A 19865-nucleotide genomic window follows, 5' to 3' on the forward strand; every position below is an offset into this window, starting at 1 on the left:
AAAAACTGCAAAAATCTTCATGTGTTCAGAAATGTTATGATTCATGTCCAAACTTCTACTACTTGATCGAATAAAGGAAAAACATGAACACAAAGAGGACGGGGGTGATAAAATTTTCACTAGCTTTCTGCACAAATTCCAAACCAGCAGAAATGGTTCCGCACACCTAACTGGCCATGTCCCCAGATTGACATTGCAAGAATCGTCCGATTTGTGTTGGTCAGGAAGACTCTTTAGGCTTACACGCACTAATAGGCATGTTTTTGAAAGGTTTTCCAACTATCTAACTGACAAAGAAACTTGCTAGTGTACACTGAACTATTAAATGGTTCAGTGTGGTATGTTTTAGTAATTTTTCACTGATTTCAAATCTGGTTTAAGTGGAAGACTGGACACAACATGCTTATTTTTGGTGATAAACCCGTTTTCAGCGGCAACAATAAAACTGCACTAGTTTACCAGTCCTAAATACAGGAAGCAATGTCTTTTATGGAAAGGGATAAGTGGTTACATTCTAGTGCTTTGGTTCACAAATTTTAGTTTGTGATTATACTCATTAATTTTTGCAGAAGCTTTGCATTGTCGGGTGAGATATTTTGGCCTCTCCGCGCCGTGTTTCACAGCGGTGGGAGCAGCCCTCCGTTGGCCAGTGGGTGGGATCTTCTGGTCTTGCCGTTGTTGATGGAATCTCCCATTGGATCCACCCCATGCCGCCGGGAAACCCGCAGCAGGTGTGCGCCAATGGCAGGACCGGAAGATCTAACCGGCGTGAACAGCTCGAAGATCTCGCCTGTAATCTAGCCAAGCACATTTTGGGTCCAATTTCATAATGTTTGCCATGTCGGAACTCTACCCCAAACGATTCATAAGAAATCACAGCTTTACTTTTATAAATTTAGAGTAGCCAATTCATTTAAAAAAATTTATGGGGCAATTTAGCATGGCGAATCCACCTACCCTGCATATCTTTGGGTTTGTTGGGGGGGGGGGGGGGGGGGGGGGGGGCAGGCAGAGGGGTGATTATCCCACGCAGACACAGGGAAAATGTGCAAACTCCACACGGACAGTGACCCGGGGCCAGGACCGAACCCAGGTCCACAGCAGCGTGAGGCAGCAGTGCTAACCATGGCGCCACCATTCCGCCCTCAATCACAGCTTTTAAAAAAGCGCACAAAGCCATGCCTCATGCAACAATTGTGAGGATTTTTGAATTGTAGACATTAAGGGAGGAACCAAATTGTATAAACAAGGAGATTTGTTCAGTTTAATGCATGATCACAAATGATTTCTGAATCAAAATATCAGATATAAAAATCAGAACAAACCATATGTCATAGGAAAGGTTTCTCAGTGATTGGATCTGTTCATTTTACTGCGTTTGCAGAAAATAATCAAATTGATTTGAACTGGAAAAGATAAAGTGGACTAAACTAGATTCTGTTGTTAGGAAGCGATCGGCGCATAAATTTATGATAGGTCAAATAGCATCCCTTCTGTGGAACTTTATGTGGTTGACCCATCCTTTTAATTAATTGGAATATTTATTTGGTTTGGAAATATGTACGCCTACTTCTGTTTACTTAAGTGACAAAAAGTAATAGTTTCATAACTCGATTTTATGCTGCAGTAAAAGGTCTATACCAGCTGCACTGTTTTGTTCAGGAGAATAATTTACTGTATGCGCTATTAAAGTGAGGTAATGGGGTTTTACTCAATATGTTTCCAAGTCTTGACTCATCAGTAATCTTGTGAATCAAAATTTCTTTGAGTTGCCGTACCTCACTATCAAATCCTGATCCAGCGACTGGTCGACCACAGGCAACACTTTATTTTTTGTAACTGCCCTTGTGACTTAGATTACTTGTGTAAAGGATATTGAGTCATATGGTAGGCATCTTTCTCTTTGTCTTGATCAAGCCAGTAAAGTGTAAGGTAAATGCTATTTAATCTTCCGATAACTTTGAGTGACTTGGAAATTGTTTGCTGTTTAGGAGTGGCAACTTTTGACTAATCACTGAATTTTTTTTAATGATGGGTCCATATAGGTAATATTAGTCAGTAAATGCAGGTCTCAAATTGGAGCGTGACGAATGTACACTGATGCCCGCTAATGCTTATCCTAAAGACAGTGAGAAATATCTTGCTATAGTCTAAACCATCGTTATTTCACCAGATGTCAGCTGATGCCAATGGAGTAGGATCACGTCATTACCTTCAGGAGTGGAGAGGAATAAATAAAATGTGGACTTGATCGCAAACGCTGGCACACATGAATCAGCCTGATAATTCCCTCAGTATGCTGAAACAGAAAGCAGCATCTTGATAGATGTCCCGATGAGTAATGATTCAACCCCTCCATTTGAAACCTGGCATGACTTTGCTTAATGACTTCTGTACGTCACATGCTTACAACCAGTCTGTATAGAATCAGTGGCCAAATGTCAGGAATTTCTACCCTCATTGAGTAGTTTAAAGCTATCAAAATGAATGCAGTACAAATTGTACTCTGTTTTTGACAGCATTTATTTATGACTTGTGTTTTGTTTAATATAATATTTTTTTAAATTTCAAGAATGAAAAATGTTTATGAAATGTCTGCGTGGGTTTCTCTAGGTGCTCCTACAAAGATATGCAGGTTGGGTAGATTGGCCATGATCAATGCACGGGGTTACGGGGAGTGGGTCTAGGTAGAATGCCTTTTTGGAGGGTGGGTACAGACCCAATGAGCCACTGGCTGCCTACTGCACTGGAGTGATTCTATGGAAAATTGAAACATACTCATTTGTCGCCTATTATTTAAAATTACATTGATTGAAAATTGTGTGAAGGGTAGTGGTTCAGATTCTGCGTTGATAATAACAGTGAGGCGAATGGCGCTCGCCTATATTACAGTAAATCAGATACCAACTTCTGCTATCCACCCATCTGGAATTTGCTGTCGGGGATACCTGCTCCTCCACAGGGTGCACTGTCGGAGTCCTTTGCTGATGATTCAATATTGAAAGACATGCAATGGCATATATAGCTTCAACGATTTGCTCACTAGAAAGACATCATTAAAAATTAGGGCTGGTGCACTTAGGAGCAGATAATTTTTTAATGATGTAATAATTGATAGCTGATGCCAAGCAACCTCTCTGGTCCTGAAAATGTAAATTTCATTTTGACTCTCGCCCCTTCAAAAATTCATAAGTGTTGGAGATTGTTTTAAAAATGATGAACTCTCTTTACTTTTCCTGGCTGAGTCTTAACCCTGGTTAAGACTCTTTTCTGGTCTTTATTTCTCTTATTGTATGTGATCTATAACTAATTTGCATGTCACAGTTGGGATTCTTTAACCTGGTTGAAGAGCTTTGCTGCATTTTTTGCCTTACTCACAGATGCCGTGTGGAGAACACTGTGCTGGATCAGACACCTGATTGCAGCACGTCTCCACTCTAAAGCCCATGAAAACCTTGTGGGCGGCAGTCAGAATGTTAACTGTAAGCGGCATTCATTTGGTGCTAACCGCAAAATCTGGACCAAAACCTTTAGTTGGATTTAAATATAACATTTTGCTCCTCTCCAACCCACCCCTGTGTTAAGCGTTCTGTATTTTTGTTCACTCGCTTATTTTGCATTTGTACATTAAGTGTAATTCTGGGGTTAAGTTGTTTTGTGTAAGCAAATAAATATGTCTTTGTTAGGTTCCAGGCAATTTCCATGTATCCACACACAGTGCCACCGCGCAACCAGATAGTCCAGATATGACTCATGTAGTGAACAAACTGACATTTGGTGAAATAATAGAGGTAAGTGCATTCTTCTCCTTTAAAATCATTGCCATTCTCAAGACCGATTTTTAAAAACCCTGCCCAATGTGGCAAGTGAATGTTACTCTTTCATCAGATTTAACTGCCAGTATCAATGAGGTCTAGAAACCCTTGGTTTGCCGGTGTTTCTTCAATTCCAAACTTATTATATTGGGTAGACTTGTTTCGTAGGTTTTCACCTCTCACACATTTTGATGCTACTGAATGAAGAATTTGCTTTTTGTCATGGCAGTGATTTATGGTCAGATTCACATAATTCAAGATGCTTTGGCATAACTTACAAAATTGGACATGCTAGGTGTCTCCATCTCATTGACTTAAAAACTATTTTCTAACTGCTTATGGCATATCCTTCTTTTGACATTTTGTTTAGGGTTCCCTGCTTCACAGCCTTTAGGTTTTTAATTAAAAAAAATTAGATTGCCTGAGCAGAATCCTGATCCAAAAGCTTCTGTCCCCCTTTCCTTGTCTTTATGTTAGATCTCTCACTGCTCACAGCCAAAAAAATGGATCCATGACCAATAAAACAGTGTGCTTGGTATGTCAATGATATGTCAATACATTATTGAGCCAAGCTAACAAATTGTTTATAATACACGGACTATTGGGTAAATATTCAGCTAGCTCATTATCATCCGAACTGCCCATTATTTTTCACACTATATAGGGCAGCATGGTGGCGCAGTGATTAGCACTGCTGCCTCATGGCGCCGAGGACCCAGGTTCGATCCCGGCCTCGGGTCACTGACCGTGTGGAGTTTGCACGTTCTCCCCGTGTCTACGTGAGTCTCACCTCACAACCCAAAGAAATGTGCAGGGTAGGTGGATTGGCCACGCTAAATTGCCCCTTAGTTGGAAAAAAAGAATTGGATACTCTAAATTTAAAAAATAAACCTTTCACACTTTTTTTTATATACACAAACCTCACACAATTTTTTTATATGCACAAACCTATTATGTTTGATAAGCCAGTCAAAGCAACACTTTATCCTGTGAAAAGCTAGCAAACACTTAAGTGCAGCACCTGAGAGAGTGCCACACTCAGAGGTACTGCTCTGACTCCTTTAAGAGTGAATTGTGGTATTGAGGTGCGCTACATTCAGGTAACTTAATTGGACTTTAATACCTGAGAAAGGGCTGATAGTTCTCCTAGTGTCAAATAACCAATATTCATCGGACTATCTGACCGTTAATCCGGTGACTGTGAGATTTGTCTGTTCACACTTCAGTGAATCAAAAAGAAATATTTTTATTGAAATGATCTATGAGAGTCAGGATAAAGTGCCATGTAATTCATGGTTTGTCCTTTAATTTAAATCCAATGATGATGAAATAGAATGATGCTGGTATCTGAGAGAAGGGAACTGGCTGAGGGGTATAATTCACTACAAGTACCATTTTTCCTTTAAAAGTTTATCCTTTGCATGGAATTCAACGGCATGTTCATCTCCAGTGATTCAGAAATAACTTGTGGATATTCGTTTCTTTGTGAAAGTTGCTCTATAAGTATTTATTCTAGAATTGCAGCAGGGGCATTTGTCTTATACGAGTAAATTGACCACCTTCAGTAAAAGAACACAGCACGTTAGCGAGCAACAGATAAAGAAATGCAAATTAAAAGTTAACGTATCCATCGGACCTCTGATCTGTCGAGTACTTAAGCAGCTAATCCTGGGGCTGATTCCCAGATTACGTATGGAGCAGGAGGAAAATGGAAACAGAAAATAGATTTAAAGTTTGCATAATTCTTTAAATGTAACTTTCTGTTTTGTATACTTTAATAGTATTGGTGACGACAGGAAGTAGAGAGGAAATAGAATGGAGATAAGGACAAGCTGAGCATAAATATATCTATGATGAAGCAGCCAGGCATTGCAAAGACCCAGGATAGTATTTGCAAGCAGGTAGAATTGTAGTAGATGAAATTCAGTACAGGTCTTGCATGTTGGAATAAAACATTTGGGAACATGATTTGAAGATGTTAAACCTGCTACGAGAGAAGCTGAAAGATGCCTTTGATTGTTACATGATTAGTAATGGGGGGGGGGGGGGGGATCTGATCCTCGAACCTGGACCAGGTGCAGGTGTCTGAACCCTGCCCAGTGTTGGGAGATTCTTTTCGAATCCGGTGATGGGGAAGGTCCAATCTCTAACCCTGCAGGGGATAGGGAGTCGGGAGGGACGTTTTTGAAGGTGGAGGAGTTTGGAAGGGCAGAAGGAAGCACTCCTGTCCCTCCTGGCTCGCAGGGAGTGTCATGAAGGCATTTGCCTTCTCCTTCAGGCTGTTTCAACCTTCCTGTTGCTGCTAAGATGTCCTGAGACCTAAGATTATTGACGGGCTACACTCAATAACTTGACTGGCCACAATTAAACCTGAATCTGAGGCTTTCACCCTCATTATATTTGAAATGACAACCCGCCTCCTGGGAGTGTGTTGGCTGGCGGGCCTTGTCTTGTCCTGCCTCAGTGAAACCTGCAAGTTGGTGGCTTGTTGCTGACTTCCCTATGTGCTTGGACTGTTTGCCAATTTAAAATTCCAAAACTACTGCCCTGACCAGATCCCTTTCACTCAGCTCCATCCACCCGCGCCCCCCCCCCCTCCCCCCAGCCAATTATGACTGAAAACAGAATATTTACTACATATGTTGAAAGGTCTTAATAAAAGAGGAAAAGTCTCCTGAGCACTGTCAGCTGCTTCAAGTTAAATGAATGTTACATTAAACATGAGGAAATTATTTCCAAAGCCAGTATGTTTATGGATAAAAGTTACCCTTGTTTGGTTTCTTCAGGTTAAAAATGTTCAAGCTGCTTTTAATGCCCTAGCCAGAGCGGATAAACGTAGCTCAAATCGTAAGTATTTGCATGAGTCAGTTTAGATGCTTGACTTTAATTTTACTTCTCGTATTATTGCATTAAAAAGTGTGACTAGTAAATTACATTTCAAGGAAACAATTCAGCTGTGATCTACAAATTACCACAAGGTAATTTGGAATACCTACTGAAACATTGGACAGAGTCTTCTACTGTCTCTTGCGGCAGGCTGGGCATGGCATGTAATTAGGTGAGATGGTGGCGAACTGGAATCCTGCCTCCTCCAGAATCAAGTTCTGAGCAGGAAGTCTCAAGGTCGGCCTTCCTGCCTCACTGCCTATTGAGGCCCTTAAGTGGTCTTGTCCTGCCGCTGCTGGTATTAACCAACTTAGAGTCACTTCCAGTCCTTGCTGCCAATGCCATCCCCTCAATCCCTAACAAATTTCACCTGAGGCCTGGGTTGCTCTGCGATCCTGGGACTCCGCGAGGTGTTTTGCCTGCAACAGCCACTGCTTCCCTGTAGCACTGCTGAGCACAAGAGTTACTGGCCTCTGATCAATAGGTGAGACTTCAACCCCCGGGGTCTTGTTTGGCGTGCCTTCCTAAAAATAGGCAGCTCGGGTCTCTTACTGGCTCCCCAGCTGGCAGGTGGAACCCCCTGATGAGATTCTGCCGTCGTTTGTGAATAGTGCAGAAAATTCAGTTCCTGTTCCTTGCTGCTGTGATTAGTAGAGCTTTTCCGTGATTCATTAAATTCCGACCTACTATTATTTATTGCTGGACCAACTTGTGGATGTCTGAAAAATGGACTTGCTGTTTCTGCAGTGCCTTCAACCGTGCCCTGCACTAATTTAACCTGGCAGTCGCTTTGTGTAAATCAAGTTATCTGATCTAACAGTTCACTTTCAAGCAATCCAGCCAAATAGGACCAGAAATGGAGCCGCCTGTGTGGATATTTTGAGTCTAGAGTAATGGTTCCCACTCCCTGATTAACATGTTGGAGGGTACATGAGCAGTTTGAGAAGATCAAACCCCACCAAATGTGGCTGGCAGCATTGTCTGCAACTATTGTGAGTTGCTGGTGCTTGTACTGCTGTTGAATAGTCCCGTGCCACCTGGGTGCCAGATATCGATGCTTAAAATTTTATTTTCACTAAATTACCCAGTTGGAATTGTGTCCTAATTGCTTCAGTGGTGATTCAGTCTTCCTCACATTTTTATTTAAAAATCTACTGAAGGCAAGTCCTCTGGTTGGTTACACTAATCATAACATGGCAGATGATGGGGAGTCGATCATAGTACCTGTATTTCGGTGAAATACTGCAGATTTTTAAGGTGTGGTGGCCGCAGTGAGGTAAACAAAGAAAATATACTGCTCCCTGTGCCTTTGGCTATGCACTTTGACAAAATATTACTCATAATCCTTCTCAAAGTGCTAAGGTCTTTGTTGGAGCTGTCAGTGTGGTAATGATGGTAATTTACTTGGAGATTGTTATTCCTTGTCTTTTGGACAAGCCAAAACTGAAACTCTTAATTAGCTTTTCAAATCATATATTGTAAAACCCAGAGTACGAGTCACGCTTTGATTCATATCTAGAAGCAAATAACCGTTTAGGTCGGTGTTGCTGTTTATTTTTGTACCTTGAGTGATAGGTTAAAATTGTTACATATAAATGACATACCATAATACCTCTAGGAATCCAGTTGAAAAGTCTTCACTAAATATTGCAATGTAACCATTTGGCTCTCTTTGCTTTCACACAGCTCTTGCTTCACATGACTATGTATTGAAGATAGTCCCCACAGTATATGAAGATTTAAAGGCAAATCAACGCTTTTCCTATCAGTACACAGTAGCACAAAAGGTAAGGTGACTGCGTTTTAAGGGGGTTTTAGGAATGTAAGATTATGCTCCCATATAACTTCAATTCAAATTGATGTAGAATAAATACTATTCTCATATGAGTGATGCCAGACTAACTTTTTAAACATTAGTTTATGAAGTATGGATGTCGCTGACTGGGCCAGCATTTGTTACCCATCCCGAATTGCCCTTGATGGGCCATTTGGTCTCCGTCTGCACTGAAGGGAGTCTGTGAACTGAGCTAGACCACTTTAAAGGTCAACTGCATTGCTGTGGTTCTGGAGTCACATCTAGCCAGAGGAGAATGATTTCCTTCCCTAAAGATCATTAGTGAATCAGATTGATATTTACGATAAACAGCAATGGTTTCATGCCCAATTTTAAAAAAAATTGGATTTAAGTTTCACCATCTGCCATGGTGGGATTCAAACCCGGACCTCCAGAGCATTACCCTGGGTCTCTGGATTATTAATCCAGTGACAGTAACACTGTGCCAACACCTCCATATATTGTTCTATCCTCTCTGTTCTACATTATTTTCTCACTTAAATTTCACATTCCACATTAGCGGTTATACTAAGTAATGGATGCAATTTAATGGGAAAAACACAGAGTCCCATTTTGGGTGCGTTTAGTGGAGTATTTCTAGGTGACTGTAGCGGCGAAAGCGAATCCGCTATAAAAAGGGACATTGGGTTTCATTTTGGCCTTGACGAGGAATGCCGTGCCAAGGCTGCACTTGCCTTCATTTCACATGAAGAGATCGGCGTGCCAGTTTTAAATGCTGCCTTGATCTCTCAACCCCCCCTCCCCGGTCTCTGCTCTATACCCACACCCATGCCCCAACTTACTTGTTAGGGGGTCCTTGAACCCCACCTGATAAGGGCAGGACACTCCCTGGCAGTGCCACCTGGGCACCCTGGCAATGTCCGTGTGACACTGCATGGTGCCAAGATGGCAGTGCTAGGGTGCGCGGCTGGCAGGGGTACTGCCCGGGTACCATCCTACCCAGAGCTCAACTGCCCAGCGGCCTCCGGTGGCTGTGCTGTTACGCCTGGTCCACTTTTCTTGGACCAGTACTGAACAGCACCATGGCGAGGTCTCCCAGGCACTGGTGTCGAATCCCGAGCCTTGGGAGACTCCGGCACAGACAATTTCAAGAAAGACTAACTGCTCACTTAAATATGCAAATCTGGACCCAGCCCAGTGAGGGTGAGATCCAGATCGCAATGTCTCGAGGCATCCTGAGGTCTCTTGGGGACTGCGAGGCCTTTCCACTGGCGCGAATATTTATTTGCCTATTTTGGGACTTGGAGGTAATTAATTAGGCTCGTATTCAGTATAACAGAACTGAAGGGTGATGCCTTGGCAGAGGTGACATCCTTTTAATGAAATACCACACCAGAGTTTACATTCCTGTCTCAAAAATTCAACTTGACATTAAATTCTCTTAGCCAATCCTCTCCTTCAACGATCACTCGCGAACGAGTATGATTGTCCACGTGTCTTGGTCATGGGTTCTGTGAGTTCTTGAATGAACGATGAGCCTGATCCTTCAGCAGCATCTCCGACCGCACACTTGGCAGGTGTTTCCGGGAGATGGGATTGGTCCTTGGACTCTAGATCACTGGTATTCCTTTCTCAGGCTCTTTTTCTGGACCTTCTCTTACCATCAGGTGCTCTCAAAGAATGTGTCCCTTTAGTCAGGAGATTCCTCCAAGTAGGTCTTCTGAGCAAGGGTCTTCCAGGCACTGACGTCTGTGATGCATTTCTTGAGGTAAGCTTTTAGGGTGCCTTTAAATTGCTTACTTTGTCCTCCTCTGGTTTGGAAGCTTTCCTTGAGCTGGACAAAGAAGATTTGCTTTGGCAATCGTGAATCTGACCTCCTAAGCACGTGGTAGGCCCAGCGGATTTGGTTTTGGATGATCGGGGCTTCAAAGCTGGTGCTTTTGGCTCTTTCAAGGATGCTGATTTTCATATGCCTGTCCACCTAGCTGATGCAGAGAATCCATCTCAGACAGCATTGATGGTATCTCTCCAGGACCTTGTGGTGACGTCTGTACGTGGTCCAAGTTTCTGACCCATATAGAAGAGCTGGGAGGACAACTGCCTTGTACGTGGGGATCTTGGTATCAGCACGAATGTTGAGGTCGTCAAAGATTCTCGTCCTTAGGCATCCAAAGTCGGCGCTCGTGAATTGGATAAAATGTTGGATCTGCACATCAATGTCAGTCTTAGATGAGAAGTGGCTCCCCAGGTAGGGGAAATGTTCTGTGTTTGGGAGGGTTTTCTATTGATTTTGATGGAGGGAGAGACCGGATCTTGCCTTGGGGCGGGTTTGTAAAGGACTTGAGCCATCTTGAGATTGAGGCTGATTATTTGGTATGCTTTCGCAAAGACGTCAAGTGTAGCTTGGAGATTCTCTTGAGATCAGAAATGACATTGGCATCCACTCACTGAAGTTCCATCAGTGATGTCAGTGTTATTTTCTTCTAGGATTTCAACTCGTTGAGGTTGAAAGGTTTTCCATCCATCCTGTAGAAAATGTCCACTCCACTGTGAAGCTAGTTTTTGACCAGGTGAAGGATAGGGGCAATGAAAATGGAGAAAAGGGTGGTGGTGTTGATGACACATCTCTGCTTGACTCCAGTCTTGTCCTTTAAGATTTCTGTCTTATTTCCATCGGAGAGGACTGTTGCCGAAATATTGTTCTGGAGGAGGATGTCGATGAATTTCTATGGACGAGCTGGCCTTTGACAGGGTCTTGCGTAGCACTTCCCAATTGACTGAGTAAAAAACCTTGGTTTGATCGACAAAGGCCATTTAGAGTGGTAGATGTTGCTCGTGGCATTTCTCTTGAAGTTTGCGAGTGGTGAAAATCACGTCCATTGTTCCACGATTTGGTCAGAAGCCACATTGGCTTTCCGGAAGGATATCTTCAGAAACTGGGAGAAGGCAGCTCGCGAGGATTTGGATATTGATCTTCCCGGCGATAGACAGTAGGGAGAATCCTTGCTGGTTCCACAGTCCATTTGTCTCCTTTGTTGAAGTTGGTAGCGATGATGCATACCCAAGGTCAGCAGGGATTTTGTCTCTGTCCCAGATTTCCAGGAGAAGCTGATGGAGATGACAGGCGATTTCTTCTCTTCCAAGTTTGAAAATCTCTGCTGGAATACCATCCATTCATGTGGCCTTTCCATTCTTCATGTGTTTAATGGTGGCTTTGGCTTGATCCACACTTGATGGGAGTGGACTCCAAGATCATCTTTGATGAGGAGTAGGGGAATTTCCTCAAACGCGTCCTCATCTATGATTGTAAGACAGTTGGAGTTATTTGAAGTGTTCTCCCATGGAAGGCTGATATTTTCTCTGTCTCTCAAAAAGCTCTTGAGATGAGCTCTTACTCTGCACTGGTTTGAGGTCTAGGATGTTGGGTCCATATATTGTCTTGGTGGCACTGAAGAAGCCGCGGGTGTCACGCTCGTCAGCGAGGAGTTGTAGCTCCTTCGTTTTCTCAGTCCAGCATTGGTTCTTGTTTTCCACAGTTCTTCTTTGTACCTCCACCTTTGCTATTTGATGAGTTCTCCTCTTTGCTTTGCTGGTAATATTGTTTTTCCAGAGGTGGAGAGCTTTCCTCCTCTTGTCGATGAGGTATTGAATGATGTGGTCATTCTCGTTGCACCAGTCATGGTGTTTCTTGGTCTTGTAGCCAATCATTTCTTCACAGCTTGAGATGATGGCTGTTATCAGTTCTTTCCAATTTTCCTCCACTGCATTAGAAAAGACACGTTGGAGATTTTGGTGAAGACGTTGTTGAACGTTCACCAGCATTATTGGCTCTTGAAGCTGCTCAAAGTTGACCTTTTTTCTGAGCTTCTTCATCTTCCTCTGCTTCTGGTGAAGTTTGATGGACATAGAGGAGCAGATGAGTTGGTGGCCTGTCCAACAGTCATCTGCACTGCTCATTGCTTTGGTAATGAGACCATTCTTTTGGTCACGGGTTCGAACGATAACATAGTCGGTCATATGCTACTGCTTTGTCGTTGATGTCCCGGGAAATCTTGAGCTTATTTGTTTGTAGAAGAATGTGTTTGTAATGACAAATTGGTGTTTCTTGCATTTGATGAGCAGGAGAACCCCAATTCCCAACTCCTTCTACTTTTCAGATGGTTCCTTTCCAGAGTTGGGAGTCCTTTCCAACCCTGGCGTTGAAGTCGCCATGGAGGAGGATCTTGAATCCTTAAGAATGTTGGAGAATGTGTGTCCAGGCTGAAGTAGAAGCTTTCTTTGGACTCGACATTGGTTCAAGGGTTGAGGCCTAGGCACTCACAACCATTGCCTGCTGGTTCTTGACAAGTTGTAGACAGAGGGTCATGAGGCATTTGTTGATGCCGACAGAGAGCTATGAGAGTCAGTTCATGAATTTGTTCTTGATGGCGAATCTAATTGCTGGGCTGATCCTTGGGTTCTCCTCTCCAGAAGGTGTAACCATCGCCTTTTTCCCTCAGTTGCCCATCGCCTGTTCTTGCAGGGCAGCAACATCAATGTTGATGTGCCTGGGTTCACGGGCAGCAAGGGCAATTCTCTGCTCCAGTCGATTTTTTTTTTTTTGCTCGTTATACATGCGGGTTTTACATTCCAGGTTCCAAAATTAAGTATAACTTTGATATCCGGTCAGCACGGTAGCACAGTGGTTAGCACAGTTGCATCACAGCTGCAGCGTCCCAGGTTCGATTCCTGGCTTGGGTCACTGTCTGTGCGGAGTCTGTACGTTCTCCCTGTGTCTGCGTGGGTTTCCTCCGGGTGCTTCAGTTTCCTCCCATAGTCCAAAGATGTGCAGGTCTGGTGGATTGGCCATGATAAATTGCCTTTAGTGTCTAAAAAAGGTTAGTTTGGGTTATGGGGATAGGGTGGAGGCGTGGGCTTAAGTAAGGTGCTCTTTCCAAGGGCCAGTGCAGACTCTGAATGGCCTCCGTCTGCATTGTAAATTCTATGATCCTTATTGCAGACAGATGAGCCTGCTGGATTTGGTTTTCCAGCCAGGTTGGCGATGGAATAGACTATATTTAGGACACCTTTTCTAGCGCTATCCTTATGTGGGGAGAGCACCCCCCTGGTTGCGCGCATCATGTTTTGCAGGGGTGGAGGCAGCCTGCCATTGGCCGTTGTCGTCGGGGTTTTCCGTTGTTTATACCCTGTGCCGGTGGGGAACCCAGAAAACCCTGCTCACGGGAATGGCAGTAAAATCCTGTCCATTGTGTGTGTGTGTGTGTGTGTGATGCACCTTTGAGCTCTTTGCAAGAAGTGTGAATCTGCGATATAAATTCAGTCTAGTCCTTGCCCCTTCTGGATACCAGTGATTGAAATGAATAAATAAAGTGAAAAAAGCTTTTAATGTTTGTCAAAAGTTGGTTAATGCTTAGTTTTTGTATATTTCAGGAATATGTGGCATACAGCCATACAGGCCGCATTATACCTGCCATCTGGTTCCGATACGACCTCAGCCCAATTACTGTAAAATATGTTGAACGGCAACAGCCATTATACAGGTTTATTACAACAGTAAGTGGACACTTATTAATCTTGGTGATGTAAATGCTTAACTGTATACCATGCAGTCTGGATCATACCATGTAGCATATCACAAATACAAAAGCAATTGGGTAGCTGATGTATAAGCCAACATTCTGATGGTATTTTTCGTTTTTCCAGTGACCTTGGTATGATTCGATCTGAATTGAGAAAATCAGATCAATGCACTTTCACTTAATAAAGAAGATTTGAGCTGATATTTCAAAGCTCTCATGCTCATGCTGTGGGTTAGTTATTAATAGCCTTGTGGTTTTCCAGTGCAGCATTTGGGGACTCGATGGGTATTTCCTCTGACTCAAAGGTTCTTGATATGGGTTCTTTGCCGAGAGATTGCTTTGGAGGTTCCTTTACCAATACAGCTTATTTTATTTTTAACTCTGTACAAAACCATTCAGAATTTTTGATATTACTCATTGAATAAAGTGAATTTGCAATGTTAGTGTCAACTAGGTCAAGAGAAGTAATAAAATTAATGTATTGATTTTTTAAAAAATTAAATCTTGGTGTAGAGCATTCCACATTCATCTTTCATAATCGGGTCTTCAGTTTAAATCTTGTCTGGAATAATGAAAGAGAACTTTTTAATCTGTTGGCTAAAAGGATTTTATATGGGGAGAAAAAAGTGTGGGAAATGTGGATGTTATTGAGCATAAAACTGTAACAGATTTGTCCTCTAGTTTGTCAGTAAATTCACTCAGATGTTACAGGATGGCGAGTGTGTCGAAAGGAGGATTTTGGGAAAATTGGATAATAAATGTATTGGTCAATTTAAGGGATAAAAGCCCGAATTGGTGTATGATTGATTGCAGAGGTCCTGTTTTTTTTTAGAGGGTTCTGTTTTGCAGGTCCTGGGAGGTTTTAGCAGCCAGAAGTGAAATTGACAGAAGAATGTGTTTTTCAGTGTGATCTGACTGACGACAGAGCCCGGGGAGATAATTTGCTTTCAGTCTCTGGAAAGTTCATTTGTTTTTCAGCTTCATGAGATGATGTCAGTGCTGGGTAGAGCTAAGGAAGAGGCAGACATTTTGAGAAAGCTTTTGGGGAGAAGAGTTTGATCTTCCAGCCCTTGTATTTTTTGTTGGACCACAAGTAAAGGACGTTTTCTTTCCCAGTGGGATAGTTTAAAAAAGAATAATATTTTAAATGAGGACAGTCTTGTCTGAAGATGTGGAAGGGGCTGAAACCAACCCAGTGAAGCAGCTATTTGAAGATATTCAGCCAGAGTCTCAAGGAGTTCTAACAAGAGCCAGAATCTGGGGCGAAATTCTCTGCAGACCGTCGTAACGCCGATTTCCGGCGAGGAAAATCGGTGTACATGACTCCGGCGTCGGGGCCTTCTTTTAGGCCGCTATTCTCCGTTCCCGGAGGGGCCAGATGCTGACTGACGCAATACGCGTCAGTTTCACCAGCTGCGGAAGTGGTGAGACCCGGCGTTTTTTGGAGGAGGAGAGAGACAGACCCGGCATTTGGGGGGGGGGGGGGTTCCGGCATTTGGGGGGGGGGGGGGTTCTGACATTGGGGGGGGGGGGGGTTGCGGCATCGGGGGGGGGGTTGCAGCATCGGGGGGGGGGGGGTTGCGGCATCGGGGGGGGGGGGTTGCGGCATCGGGGGGGGTTGCGGCATCGGGGGGGGGTTTGGGGGCAGCGGCGTGCAGAGAGGGGAGGGCGACGGATGCCCGGGGCCAACGGTACTGTCGCCCCCCCCCCCTCTGTACGCCGCTGCCCCCTACCCCAACCACCCCCCCCCCCTCACCACCCCAACCTCCCTCCCCACCACCCCTAACCCCCTCCCCACCACCCCTACCCCCCTCCCCACCACCCCTACCCCCTCCCCACCACCCCTACCCCCCTCCAACGCCGCCCCCCCATCTCTCGCAATGCCGCAACCCCCCCCCCCTCAACGCCAGGTCCCCCCCCCTCAACGCCGGGTCCCCCCCCTCAACGGCGGTACCCCCCCCTCAACGCCGGTACCCACACCCCGTCCCCCTCCCTCTGAAGGCCGGTACCCACACCCCCCCTCTCTCCTCCTCCCCCCTTCCTTCCTCCTCCCCCCCTTCCTTCCTCCGTCCCCCCTTCTTCCTCCTCCCCCCTTCCTTCCTCCGTCCCCCCCTTCCTTCCTCCCCCCCCTTCCTTCCTCCCCCCCCCTTCCTTCCTCCCCCCTCCTTCCTTCCTCCCCCCCTTCCTTCCTCCGTTAGTGGGGGGGGGGGGTGCGGCATTAGTGGGGGGTGGGGGGTGGCGGCGTTGGAGGGGGGTAGGGTTGGTGAAGGGGGTAGGGGTGGTGAGGGGGGGGTTGGGGTAGGGGCAGCGGCGTGCAGAGGAGTGGGGCGACGGATGCCCGGGGCCAACGCACCGTCGCCCCCCCTCTGCACGCAGCTGCCCCTACCCCAACCCCCTCCCCTCACCACCCCTACCCCCTTCACCACCCCTACCCCCCTCCAACGCCGCACCCCCCCACCCCCCACTAACGCCGCACCCCCCCCCCCCCACTAACGGAGGAAGGAAGGGGGGGAGGAGGAAGGAAGGGGGGGAGGAGGAAGGAGGGGGGACGGAGGAAGGAAGGGGGGGAGGAGGAAGGAAGGGGGGGAGGAGGAAGGAAGGGGGGGAGGAGGAAGGAAGGGGGGAGGAGGAAGAAGGGGGAGGAGGAAGGAAGGGGGAGGAGGAAGGAAGGGGGGAGGAGGAAGGAGGGGGGGGAGGAGGAAGGAATGGAGGGAGGAGGAGAGAGGGGGGGTGTGTGGGTACCGGCCTTCAGAGGGAGGGGGACGGGGTGTGGGTACCGGCGTTGAGGGGGGGAACCCGGCGTTGAGAGGGGGGGGGGTTGCGGCGATGAGGGGGGGTTGCGGCGTTGAGGGTGGGGGGTTGCGGCGTTGCGAGAGATGGGGGCAGCGTTGGAGGGGGGTAGGGGTGGTGGGGAGGGGGGTAGGGGTGGTGGGGAGGGGGGTGGTTGGGGTAGGGGGCAGCGGCGTACAGAGGGGGGGCGACGGTGCGTTGGCCCCGGGCATCCGTCGCCCACCCTCTCTGCACGCCGCTGCCCCCAAACCCCCCCCCCCCCGATGCTGCAACCCCCCCCCGATGCCGCAACCCCTCCCCCCCCCCCCCCGGATGCCGCAACCCACCCCCCCGATGCCGCAACCCCCCCCCCCCCCGGATGCCGCAACCCACCCCCCGATGCCGCAACCCACCCCCCGATGCCGCAACCCACCCCCCGATGCCCCCCCCCGATGCCGCAACCCCCCCGGATGCCGCAACCCACCCCCCGATGCCGCAACCCACCCCACGATGCCGCAACCCACCCCCGATGCCCCCCCCGATGCCGCAACCCCCCGGATGCCGCAACCCACCCCCCGATGCCGCAACCCCCCCCGATGCCGCAACCCCCCCCGATGTCGCAACCCTCCCCCCCGATGCCGCAACCCACCCCCCCCGATGCCGCAACCCCCCCCCCCCCCGATGCCGCAACCCACCCCCCCCCCCCCCCCCGATGCCGCAACCCACCCCCCGACACTGAACGGCGTCAACCATCATCAATGGTTGACGCCGTTTTAAAGCAACTATGATTTTCGCCGACGTGACCCGTGGCCACGTCGGCGGGACTTCGGCCCATCTGGGCCGGAGGTTTGTGGAATCTAAAAAAAAAATGAAATCCCACCGGCGCCAGCTGTTTTCAGAGGCTGCCGGCGGGATTTGCACAGCACCGGTTTTTGGCCGGTCAGAGATTTAAAAACCCTGCGGGAGCGGGAATAACGCCGCTGCCGGCCGATTCTCCGACCCTGCGTGGGGTTGGAGAATCCCGCCCCTGTTCTGTAAAGCAAGTATTACTTTATGCCATGCCGGTTTAAACCTGGAACGAGAGCTGTATCTTTCTTTTCTTGTTTAATGGAGAATTGAGTCGTAGTGTTTCGGGGGTAATTGTAAGCTGTTATCTTTGGGTGTGAAGTTAATGAGTTTAATATTGTATTCATTGAAAAAAAGGTTCCAATGAAGGGGCAATTTAGCGTGGCCAATCCCCCTGCCCTGTACATCTTGGGGTTGTGTGGGTGAGACCTATGCAGACATGGGGAGAACGTGCAAACTCCACATGGACAGTGGCCCAGGTCCAGTGCTAACCAATGGACGCCCCCCTCCCCCCACCATACCGCCCCTAATATTGTATTCCTAATAATGTTTTGTTTTAAAATACCAAATCCCTATTTCTTCTTGTAATCACTCCTGGAGTGAATCATTCTTTCTGGAGCGAATCAGACTTACAAAATAAACTATAATATTGGGGTTTAGGTCCTGTATCCTAGCCACTTTTGGGGTCTGGTCTGGGATTGCAATACTAGTGTGGGAAATTGAAGGTTATACTCATATAACAGGAGGGCCCCTGTGTTGTGACTGAATTTAAGGAAAGTTTTCCATAACACCTCACTACTTTAGCTGACTTTGCTTAATGCTGGTACTTGGGGCCAATATTTCGCTATGAAGTGAGTAGCTCAATTTGGAAAATTACCAGCCTGAGAAGACCTGGTTAAAACCCGATTAAACTTGAATGGTTAAAAGTACCTGATCCCCCGGATTTGATTGTTACTCTTAAGTTACTTTCAAACTTCAGCCCCAGTGACCCTTGGATTTGGCTGATAACTTACAACCCCCCCCCCATGTGGTTGGTCCTTCTGGCATGAATTGTAGATCTACGAGCCAGATCGACTGTCCTAACCTTTCTTGATGCCATGCCAGACCCTTCGATCTTCTCCTTTTGCTGCTGAGCACCTTTCAATCCCTGTGGCATGTCATGGTCCAGACAGACTCATTCAGCCTGATGTTATTTCAATAACTGAAATACTAGACTCCATTAATATGAGGTATCTCTGGCTCCAACTCTGATATATCTGTAAAGGTTTCTCTCCTTCCTCAGCCGTTGTGAATGTTCTTGTGTGATGGCTGTTGTCTGGGTTGTTTGTAACAGTAGCCTCCTCAGCTTCTTAATTGGTTAAATTAGTAACATTCGCGCCACACAGGTGCCAGGCTATGACCATCTCCTACAAGAGAGGATCTAACCACCGCCCCTTGACATTCGATGGCATTACCATCGCTGAATCCCCCACAATCAACATCCTCGGGGTTACCATGGATCAGAAACTGAACTGGACTAGCCATATTAATGCTGTGGCTACCGGGGCAGTTCAAAGACTAGGACTCCTACGGCGAGTAACTCACCTCCTGACCCCCAAAGCATGTCCACCATCTCCAAGACACAAGTCAGGAGTGTAATAGAATACTCTCCACTTGCCTGGATGAGTGCAACTCCAACAATAGTCAAGAAGCTTGACACCATCCAGGACAAAACAGCCTACTTGATTGCTCCCCCTTCGACAAACATTCAAACCCTCAACCACCGACAAACAGTGGCAGCTGTGTGTACCAACTACAAGATGCATTGCAGTAATTCACCCAAGGTTCCTCAGACAGCACCTTCCAAACCTACGACCACTACCATCTAGAAGGACAAGAGCAGCAGGTACCTGGGAACCCTACCAACTGGAGGTTTCCCTCCATGTCACTCACCACCCTGACTTGGAAATACAATAATAATAATCTTTTATTATTGTCACAAGTAGGCTTACATTAACACTGCAATGAAGTTACTGTGAAAAGCCCCTAGCCACCACATTCCGTTGCCTGTTCGGGTACAGAGGGAGGATTCAAAATGTTCAATTTACCTAACAGCGCACGCCTTTTGGGACATGTGGGAGGAAACCGGAGCACCCGGAGGAAACCCACGCAGGGGGGAACATGCAGACTCTGCAC

The 19865-nt window shown here is 46.6% G+C and overlaps 1 protein-coding gene across 4 annotated transcripts in view; it reads left to right on the plus strand.

Annotated features, from left to right (window-relative positions):
* The window catches only part of ergic1 (endoplasmic reticulum-golgi intermediate compartment 1), a 145727-nt gene that overhangs the window by 112234 nt on the left and 13628 nt on the right, over positions 1-19865 (plus strand). For all 4 annotated transcript variants that reach the window (XM_038795549.1, XM_038795552.1, XM_038795551.1 and 1 more), the window contains 4 exons: positions 3687-3791; positions 6602-6662; positions 8388-8488; positions 13927-14049. In XM_038795549.1, the coding sequence (XP_038651477.1) occupies positions 3687-3791; positions 6602-6662; positions 8388-8488; positions 13927-14049 (390 nt within the window). The remainder of the gene's footprint in view (positions 1-3686; positions 3792-6601; positions 6663-8387; positions 8489-13926; positions 14050-19865) is intronic.

This window comes from Scyliorhinus canicula, chromosome 4 (assembly GCF_902713615.1).
Source record: "Scyliorhinus canicula chromosome 4, sScyCan1.1, whole genome shotgun sequence".
NCBI lineage: Eukaryota > Metazoa > Chordata > Chondrichthyes > Carcharhiniformes > Scyliorhinidae > Scyliorhinus > Scyliorhinus canicula.